Source organism: Apis dorsata, unplaced genomic scaffold (genome assembly GCF_000469605.1).
Source record: "Apis dorsata unplaced genomic scaffold, Apis dorsata 1.3 scaffold_223, whole genome shotgun sequence".
Taxonomy (NCBI): domain Eukaryota; kingdom Metazoa; phylum Arthropoda; class Insecta; order Hymenoptera; family Apidae; genus Apis; species Apis dorsata.
In genome coordinates, this window is record NW_006263505.1 from 182233 (window position 1) to 192664 (window position 10432).

General features: G+C 28.3%; 4 protein-coding genes across 12 annotated transcripts in view; 3 read left to right on the forward strand and 1 right to left on the reverse strand.

Moving 5' to 3' along the window:
* LOC102676916 (inositol polyphosphate-4-phosphatase type I A) overlaps positions 1-1915 on the forward strand; it is an 18943-nt gene extending 17028 nt beyond the window's left edge. For 4 of the 9 annotated variants that reach the window (XM_031510373.1, XM_006615451.2, XM_031510378.1 and 1 more), the window contains 4 exons: positions 54-271; positions 418-740; positions 840-1107; positions 1305-1915. In XM_031510373.1, coding sequence (XP_031366233.1) covers positions 54-271; positions 418-740; positions 840-1107; positions 1305-1437 — 942 coding nt within the window. In that variant the 3' untranslated portion in view covers positions 1438-1915. The remainder of the gene's footprint in view (positions 1-53; positions 272-417; positions 741-839; positions 1108-1304) is intronic. The other 5 variants (XM_006615446.2, XM_031510375.1, XM_006615448.2 and 2 more) reach the window with 2 other exon arrangements.
* Positions 1916-2489: 574 nt separating this feature from the next.
* Positions 2490-6327, forward strand: LOC102679110 (protein scabrous-like). Its single transcript, XM_006615466.2, has 3 exons — positions 2490-3130; positions 3235-3574; positions 4530-6327. Exons 1-3 carry the CDS (start codon positions 2901-2903, stop codon positions 6030-6032), a joined length of 2073 nt encoding a protein of 690 aa, XP_006615529.1. The 5' UTR covers positions 2490-2900; the 3' UTR covers positions 6033-6327.
* A 1007-nt stretch (positions 6328-7334) lies between these two features.
* The window catches only part of LOC102681421 (DDB1- and CUL4-associated factor 11), a 22867-nt gene continuing 19769 nt past the window's right edge, over positions 7335-10432 (forward strand). Inside the window, exon 1 of the mRNA XM_006615488.2 lies at positions 7335-7356. The gene's annotated coding sequence lies outside the window, so the exon portion shown is untranslated. The remainder of the gene's footprint in view (positions 7357-10432) is intronic.
* LOC102681900 (zinc finger protein 846-like) overlaps positions 9238-10432 on the reverse strand; it is a 2059-nt gene continuing 864 nt past the window's right edge. Inside the window, exons 2-3 of the mRNA XM_006615492.2 lie at positions 10223-10399; positions 9238-10103 (exon numbers count right to left, since the gene is read on the reverse strand). Coding sequence (XP_006615555.1) covers positions 9291-10103; positions 10223-10399 — 990 coding nt within the window. The 3' untranslated portion in view covers positions 9238-9290. The remainder of the gene's footprint in view (positions 10104-10222; positions 10400-10432) is intronic.

Consider the following 10432-nt stretch of genomic DNA (forward strand, 5'->3'; position numbering starts at 1 on the left):
ATATTATTTTTTATTTTAGATTTTATTCTAATCATAATTTTTTGTGATTTTAGTTGACTAGTCTAGTATCGGGATTGATGGCGAAACTTTGGTGTCAAAGACCTGATCCTATGTTTCTTTTAATCTTAACCACTCTTGGTCCCCTGGTTTCATTTGAAGGTCTTCTCAGTTATTATGGAGATGAAATAGATATGTGGGGAGATATGACTGTAGCGATAGAAGATATGCATACAGTAACTTTTACGTTGACCAGATGTGGCATCGAACCAAGGTTAATATCAAAGTATTGATGTATTCGATATTAGTGTTCAGTATAATAAAAGATTAAAAAATTTTAAATATGAACAAATATTCTATTATAATAAATAATTACATAAATTATATATTAAAATTATATAAATAATATGTTTTTTTCAGGCTTGAAAGAAACAGTAATGCTCCGTTTCAACAACCATTACCAAAAGTTCTTGGTTCTCGAGCAGCTTTAACAGTGATACTTCCAGTCCCAGATGCGATTTATTCTCTTCTTCCACTAGTCCCTTCTTCTAGACAAACAATTTCCTTCAATGTTACTCCCGTTTTTTTTAATGTTGGTATTAATGAAATGGCTTCCCTGGCAGAAAGTCTCGGAACCACAAAACCGCAAGAAAAAAGCAATATGGATAATTTTGAAAGACTAAACGAGTATTACTTACGATTCAAAAAACTTAATTTGCCGACAGAGACATCGTCAACACGACGTAAGTTTATGTTATAAGATATGTTTTTCATTTAAATACATATATATATGTGTATATATATATTTGTATTCATCTCGTTCATATTTTTATCGGATTTAGTTGGTGCAAGATCACCGCTTGGTCAAACTTTAGTAGAACTGATGACCAATTTAAAAGCAAGTGTTCAAGCCAAAGTAAATAAGAACGTTGAAATCTTGCAATTATCCTCTCAAATTTGTCGGAGAATGCGCGGTTTGAGATTTACTAGCTGCAAAAGTGCAAAAGATCGCACTGGAATGTCTGTTACGTTGGAGCAAGTGAACATTTTAACCGCCGAATATCATCTAGCCGAGCACGAATACATAAGAGCGCTCGACTGTATGCGAAGGTTAATTTTTATAAAAAATAATGTGTATATATGCCTGCGCGCGTGTGTGATCTATGTGTTATATATAATATATACAGTTAATATAATTGTTTTGAAAATATATTCAAATAGTAGTAAATATTGATTTTAATTAGAATGTGAATATTATTTAATTGAATATTATTTATTATTTACAATAAATATTATTTTAATTACAGCGAAGGATGTCGGCGAGAGAATACATGGAAAAATATTGGAATTCGGAAATACGCGTTTAATAGTTTGCAAATACTGACATTTCCGAAATTGTATCGTCCACCAACAGGAACTTATGGATCGGCGCAAACTTAAAAAAAAGGTTTAAATAGTAAAAAATACTTGATTTTTCCAGAATGTATATGATAACAGTATGGTATGAATCCATTCGAATGAAAAACAAAAAAATGGATTAAATTAGATCGAACTTTACTTGTACAAATTATGCATATATATACATATATGTAGTTTTTATTCTCTTAGACTCGATAAGACACGAGTCAAATCGTTATGAAATCAAAAATTCTATTTGTTTGGTATAATGTATACATGCACACGTTATGTGTGCTTGATCGATTTATCATGGAAACGAAAGCGAGTGCCATTTTATTTAGTCTATCACGTGTTAGTAACAAAGATTGTAAAATTTTTAAATGACGTATTTTTATTATTTCTGTATATAGTACTTTACTTTAGATAAAGATATAGAAAATGTAATAAGATATTTAAAAATTTTATCAAAATTCACGTTATGTGCCAATGATTGTATTTATTAAAAAATGTTCCATCATGATAATATTCGTACGCGTAAAACATCTTGATTGATTAAAATTAAAATTTAATCATCGATAAACATTAATCTTCTTACAATAAACTAATGAATAATTAATTAAAGAAGTATTAAACGATGATTCGAGTTGAAAAACTTGTGATGATTATCACATTTCATTGATTTTTCTCACATATATTTCTGAAAATTCATTTCTTCATTTGAATCATTTTATTTGATCATTATGAATTTATTTGATCATTAATAGATTATTCTGCTACTTTCTTTTGAAATAATCTCATCGGCAATAAAATGTATAATAAATTCGCAACAAAACTAAGTGTGTGAGTATGGAATTTTGTAGAAGAAATATAAAATCTTATTAGAGTACAAATTAAATTTTAAATGAACTATTATCTTTTCATTCAAATATATGTAATACGCACACACAATATGCAGAGTAAAAAATATATAATATATATATATATATATTTTATAACTTTATTTCTCTTTCTCTATATCTTTTCTTTTTTTATTTTTACCTATTTTATTTTTATACAATAACGTAAAATTTATATTCGAAAATATAAATTATTAATTTCCTAATTAATAAATAAACTGTGGTTTTCAAATAGAAGTAATGTAAAAAAATAATGGGGATAAAGATCCGATGATGATGATAGCCGAGTATCGAGAGCACAGCTTGCAGGCACGAGACAATGCATGGCTACGGAACGTTGGTTGTGTTCTGAATGCACACCTGCTCCTTATACTCTCTACCCCCAACCTTTTAAGGAAAGGACGATATAAAACTGGCAGGGCGGCCGTTGGTTAAGCCAGTGAGCTTTCGGTGGTCGAACCATAAATGTTCAACGTTTAATTTTTACAGACGACAACGATCGTCAATAATATTTAATAACAGAACAATATAATATAGTATAGTTAGTATATTAGTTTATTAGTTATTTATGATTTATTCGATGATAATAGCCGATTATCATATAGAAAAATGACCAGAAAAAGCTGGCTATTGTGTATAATATTCGTAGTGGTCGTTACGCGAGTAGAAATTTATGGTGAGGAAAATATTTCTGACGCTATAAGATCGCTACGGGAACAAGTAAATGCTCTTCTCGATCACCGGCAACAGGATTACAACGCTCTTGAAGCAAGCTTGAAACATGCGATCGAGAAAAATACAGAATTGTTTGTTCTGAAAAACGAAATTAAACAATTAAGGTAAAAGAAAATCTTTGTTGTTGCATTGTGATCGAATAAATAATCAAATTCGAATTAACAAGTAGAATTTTATTTCTATTGGCGATGGTGATATTCGTTCATAGAAAAGAAATAACCTCTCTACACGGTGGTAATGGAAACGAGGCAAAAAACGAAAAGTTGCGTGTAAGATGGTTAGGAAGCGCGGTTACCGAACTTCAAGGAGAAGTTGCTGAAGTTCTTCGTACAAGAAATGTGAGCGAAGAACTTGCCGAGAGATCCAGAATGAAAGGTGAACTTGCACTTTTGAAGGGGGATGTTGCTGCAGTTGGAAAAGGAATTCGAAATCTCGGTGGCAGAATAACCAAGATCGAAGCTGTCCTCGGAACAATTCGCGTTGATATTGCCGCAATGAAAGAACGGTTTAGTTTGCTCTTTCGTACTTATGCCGATATTTCCAGCCAGGTAACATTTTCTTGGACTACTCGCTTTTTTCGGTCGTTGGACCACGTGTTACTTTCTCTTTAGTTTAGGATTCTTTTTTTTCACTTTGGAATCCTGTTTTATCGTTCAGGGCTCGTCCACCTGCTCATGCTCGATCGATCGTATGCATCTGCCACGATTTCACCCTACCTTTTTCTTTTTTCTTTTTCTTTCTTTTTTTTTATTCTCTTCCTTCATTCTTGCTCTCCTTCCCCATTTTTCGCTCACACTCCTACCATCTGTATCTTTACTCATTACGCACACAAGTAACGTGGCATATTTTGTTTCAAGACAGCTGCAGAAACGCAGTAATTCGATGAATATTGCGTTTATGTGGAACACCGACAAGTTGAAACACCTGCTAGGCTCTGCCATCGTGTTAGTTAGCCGACCGATTACATATTTCAGTGGCGGGTCCTTTCATTATTCTGCAGCTGCTTGATGTTCATTTATATTTCTTAATTGTTTTTAATTTCTATTAGTGCAATAGATTTTTTTATTTTTTTTTATATTTTACATATTTGAAAAACTACGTTTATTATAATTTCGGATTATTTTTTCTTTCTGCTTTTGTTACATTGTTTTTTTACTCTTCTTTTTTATGCTATCATTTTTTATTGATACATTCTATTTATTAAAACTTAGAAAAATTGAATAAAATATAGAAAATATACATATTATACAAAAAGATATAAAATATTTGAAATAAAATTCTCATTATAATATTATATATTTATATTTAAATTTATATCTGCATTTCTGTTCATTAATTTTTGTATTTTACTTTTTTTATTTGCAATTATTGTGGTAAATATAATAATTAATCGCAACAACAATACAAGACTTATACGAAATTTGTACTCGTAAAAAATATATTTTTTCTTTTTTTTTTTTTTATGTCGCGCATTTAATAACATGGTAAAAACTTTAATTTCAGTTGAATTCAATCCAAATCGAAGTAAAGTCTCTTAAATGCGATTCCTCTTCAGTTAATGTGAATTCCTTGATTGAACATAGAATAAATGTTGAAAGAGGGGAAGAAGGTAGAGAAAGAGAAATGGAAAAAAAGACACGAACAGTGACAGCTGGTACGGTAGTGGGAACAGTATCGTCGTATTTAGGCGAGTCGAGCACAGGGAATAGCGATCCCAAGACTACAGCTGTCGCGTCACACAGTATTCCTCGACGGAGACTCGTAAGAAAACACTATTTGAAACAAAAAGGATATCGAATGCGATTGAATGATCGTTTGAAAAGTCTCGAACATAAAATTTTTCTCACAATGAAAGAACGAGTATCATTGGAAAAACGTATTACGATGTACGAGAATCAAGAATGGTCTGGTTTAAACAAACGTATAAAAAGTTTAGAAAAGGCTCAAATCGAATTATCTCGAAAAATTTCGAATATCAGTAACAAGAACGAAATTTTCACGAACAATATCGATCAATCACTCGGCTCACGATTGTTCGATTCATTACGATCTCTCGAAGACGCCGTAGAAAGAAATAATTCGTCTACAAAATGGGAATTGATGCGACTCGGTGTAAATGCCGCTCAAAAAGCGGCTGAACTTTCGTTAACCAGAGAAGAACTTAACAATTTACGTCGTACCGTACAAGCTTTAAGCGTCAGTGCGTCTAAACTTCAAGAGAGGAGCGATAAACAAGAGAAAATGATTGATCGATTAAATGCTACTTGTTCGATAATCGATTTTTATCGATCTTCGATTACCTCGACATTACTGGAATCGTCAAACGATACGTTTTCGAATTTTGAAGAACTCGAAGATCGATATCATTTAATTCGACATAATTTGACTAGTGATTGTATGCAAAACGAACCTATAAACGAACCTATCGATGGATTAAGACTTTTGGAAACAGGTAAAGAAGGCAGACCGATATTAATTTTTTGTCACGAAGGTTGGATCGTAATTGCTCGTCGTATTGATGGAACTCTCGATTTCGATCGCAATTGGAATGATTATTCTCTCGGTTTCGGATCACCGATCAGTGAATATTGGATCGGTAATGAATTCCTTCATAGACTCACCAATTCTGATAATTGTACCAGTCTTCGTATCGATATGTTAGACATTTACGGCCAACATTGGCGTGCTGAATACGATTCGTTCAGGATTGAATCAAAAGAAAATGGTTATAGATTAAATGTTAACGGGTATTCCGGTAACGCGACTGATGCTCTATCTTATCAGAATGGAATGGCTTTCAGTGCAAAAGATCGGGATATGGATACTAGTACGACTCATTGCGCCAGAAATTATCATGGCGGATGGTGGTTTAGTCGATGCCAACACGCGAATCTGAATGGAAAATATTCTTTAGGTCTAACATGGTTTCGATCCGACATTAATCAATGGATGTCAATTGCTTCCTCAGAAATGTCCATACGCAGGAATACCGATTGTCGATCATGATAATGTTCGATTATTGAATTCCTGTTTTTTAAATACCAAAGATTTATATTAATTCTTTTTCTATCGCATAAGATATTTTATCATGATGTCGTTCATGCGATATTATAGATGAAATATTTCTCATTACAATGTTTCTTATTATGACATTATGGACGAGATATTTTTTATTAGGATATGAGATATTTTATCTAAAAATTCATCAATTTTTTGAAAAGAAAATTATTTAATATATAGAAAACATCATAATATCAGTGAAAATAATTTTTTTCCTTATGTTGCATTAATAATATTGTTAAAATATAATGATTCGATTATGATTATGCATGCAACATCATATTAATAAATATATTAATAAACATTGCGACGTGATATATTTCGTCTATCATGTACATAAATATTTATAGTAAAGAGATTGTGATATGATATTTCATCTATAATTTAAAGTCGTTGCATTAGCCATTGTTAATTCATAATTTCGTAATATATATTCGAATTACCAAAAAATTCGAATAGCGACATCACTACCTCTCTATTTATTATCTTTCTTAATGTTTATTCTTTGAATAAAAATTTTTTTAATTCTATTACAAAATTTACACATCTATTTAATTATATATATAATTATATAATTTACGAATAAAATTAATGATAATTTTAAAGATAGAAGTTTTTTTTTCTTTTTTCTTTTTTTTTTACAATATGATAGTTAATTTTGATTCATATGAAATAAATAACAAATTATCTTTTTTTTTTATTAAATTTTTTATCATTTTTATTTTTTTTTTTTTTTCGTTTTAAAATTTTAGATCAATATATTTTTATATTATTCTCTAAAATTTTTCACATATTTTTAGGAATGCTTTTATCATTTTTAATAAAAATTGAGGATTTAGCGCCATCTCTAGAGTATCTTAAATGAAACATGTATAAACAAAGAGATAAATAAAACAGAGATAGAATAAGAATTGATCATCAGCGCCATTTTTTGAATGTCAAAAATATCTCTTTAGGTATTGTAAGATAGGGTAGAATAAAAATTCAACGCCATCTTTTGAGTATCTTGTCAATTATTTTCGGCACTCAAGTGGCGCTGATAGTTACTATCTTTCTATTTCTTTTATATTTTATTCTTTTTATCTATAGTAGAATATAGTTGTTTTATTCAAGGTATTCAAGAGATGGCGCTGATTGTTTAATTTCTATTTTATTTCTATCTTTTTTTTTTATTTGCTTTCCTTCCGGATTCTAATACATCGTGAATTGCAGTTGTCGTATATAGCAACGAAAATGAACAGGCTGTATTGTAGCGGAGATTTTCTTTTTGGTGAGTAATTTTTGAATATTATACAAACAAAAAGATTATTTAATGAAAATGTATTTGATATAATTTGCTGATAACAATATTTTCAAAAAAATATTGAATAATGATCCATACAAAGAATTAATTTTATTTCTCAAAAATATAAAAATCACAAGAAAAAGGAAACTAGAGGAAATTAAAAGAAGTAAAAAAATGGATTCCACTTGCGCACTGATTTATAGAAAGCTATAGAATATTGATTTAAAGAAAAAACGGAGATTTTGATTAAATAAAGAATTTGAAGATTGAAAATGAAATGATTTGAAAAATGAGCCGTGGCATGTTTTCAGTAAATACAAAACGTATTGATATATTTTTTCTTTAACAAATACTTTGATTCTTCTCTATAGAAAATGTCAAAATTCTGTCGGTAGCCAAAAAATAATATAATCATATATAACCTATCTAAAACTATACGAATAAAAGTATATTATTTTATATAATTGTGCATTTGGCGACGCTATGTTCGGTTAATAAAGCAGATATCTATAGTATCTATTAGTAGTCGATAAAGTAAATATTTATAATGTAGATAAATTATAATAATTCATATATCTTTGTGATTAGGTATTATAAAACAGACTTAACTATAAACTAAATAAATATCTTATGGATTTTTGTAACTAAATTTGATTATCAAGTTAGAAATTGAATCAGAAATTGAAATTAGATACTAATTTCAGTTTTGCTAAATGAATATATGCAATAAAATAAAAAATTATTGAAGAATTAACACTTAGATATAAGATTCTTATATTGATTTTTAAAATCAAATCATTATTTTCCTTTTTAAAAATATATATTATTATGTATATCAACTAATATTAATTAATCAATAATAATTATTATAAAAGAAATTTAAGGAATTACATATATTGTCCATTTGATTCGTTATTTATAATTCTTATCAGAATAAATGCAATAAAATCTTGCCAAACAATCAAATTTTGCGTTCTGTTGGTAATGAGTGATATGATAATAGCTAGAATTCCAGAAATTTGAAATACAAAAATATATATTATATTATAATTATAAAAATATTGATTTATTTTTTATCATTTATTATTATTTTTTTATATTTATATAATATTAAATATATATAAAATTTTAAATTCTATATCTAGTTTGTGTATTTAATCTGTGCTACTATGATAATTACAATTTTATTCTGCAGAATCGATAACATTGGGAATGATACTAAAATGATAAGGGGGCAAAAAAAATGCATTGTATATTATCTTATAACCGTAATATAATAATCATAAGATTAAATATAAAAATCTTATATCTTGTGTATGTTATAATTTATCTATGATATAATATGATAAAATCCCATAAAATATATTAAAAAATATTAAAATATTACGTTTATTTTGTTTTTTATCTAAATCTATACGATATTATTTTATTCATTCATAATTTAATATACTAGAATCAAATTTTAATTCTAATTATTATTAATGTTACAATTATTTTCTATACTTTTATTACTATTTTCTATACTGAATGTGGCACGGTAAATGAAAAAAATTAAAAAATTATATATCACATTTATCCTCTATCTTATTTATATTATTCAGAATATCTTATTTATATTATTGCAGAAAGCAATGAAAAAGATATTTACATTTCAAATAATTGTCTGAATATTCTTATGTTTCTATTATTCTTAAATTTGAACATATGAAAAATATAAAGATAGTTTTTTTTCGAATTTTTTCCTGACTTTCTTGGTTATTGGGAAAAAAAGTTTTTAATATATTAAGTTTTTAATATATTTTTAAATATTTTTCGATTAGAATTAGAATGGGTCAGAAATATATATTTGTTTATTTATTTCCATTATTTATGTCCATTATTTTTTATATATATTTTTTATATATATTTTATACAATAATTTATATAGTTTTACACTTTTTCTTATGCACGAACAAGCTGCCAGAACTTCCATAGGAAGCGCCGCACGTTTTACAAATATATGGTTTCTCTCCTGTGTGTGTGAATATATGTTCCTTTAAATATTTATGTCGATAAAAAGATTTGCCACAAATTTCACAAGGATAGTTTGCTTCACCCGTATGAAGTCTTAAATGATATTTTAGACCATTCGAAGAAGCAAAAGTTGCGCTACAATATTGACAAATAAATGGTTTATCGCCCATATGAATTTTTTCATGTCTTTTGGTATAACTAGGAATTACAAATCGTTTATCACAATATCGACATGGATAAGACTTTATGGCATCATGCGATTTCAAATGAAATCGCAATCCAGATTTCGAAGCAAAAGTTTTGCTACAGATATCGCACAGATATGGCATTTTCATTGTATCATTACAGATTTGTACCTTTTCTGTAGAATTATTATCGCCGCTTTCTTTCTCTATGTATTTATGTTCATCATTGAAAAAATAAATTTGATCGATCATCTTATCTTTTTTTTTATTTTTTCCTTCTTCATCGTGGTTTCGATCATCGTTAAAAAATGGTTGTGATACTATTTTTGATTTTATCATCTTTTCTTTCATAATTTCATTGTGAACAATTTTTGATTCTAATATTTTTTCCCTTTCATATTGTGTTTTTAATATGGAATTTTCACTTCTTTGTTCATTAAATGCTCGTTGATTCTTTCCCGAATGTCCCCGATCTTCTTTCAAATCGATTACATCAAGATTCGTCATATTTGAATTAGCTTCAACATTGCAATCCTAAAATTGTTACAATTTTTTAATATTGTTCTTCTTGTTACAAAAAGAAAATTATCAGAAAAAGTCTAATTTTGAAAGTAACTTATATTTATTGAAAATAAATTGATAATCAAACTTACCACAACAGTTTTGTAATCTGATATTTTAACAAGATCAAGTTTGTCCGAGATACACGATTCGTAATGTAATCGCAAGAAATTTTCCGATTTTCTGCATTGTTCACGAAATTCGAACGTAGCGGCTACCTTTTCCTCGCATTCGTGACATATCATCTTCGGTAGTCTGTCGTCTTCCAACTGATTGGTTCCGGAAATATATATATATATATA

Bases quoted from the DNA above. Each gene is read 5' to 3' on its own strand.
- LOC102679110 (XM_006615466.2), top strand. From the start codon at position 2,901: ATGACCAGAAAAAGCTGGCTATTGTGTATAATATTCGTAGTGGTCGTT. The intron at 3,131-3,234 runs GTAAAAGAAAAT...ATTCGTTCATAG, and splicing joins AACGAAATTAAACAATTAAG to AAAAGAAATAACCTCTCTAC. The intron at 3,575-4,529 runs GTAACATTTTCT...CTTTAATTTCAG, and splicing joins ATGCCGATATTTCCAGCCAG to TTGAATTCAATCCAAATCGA.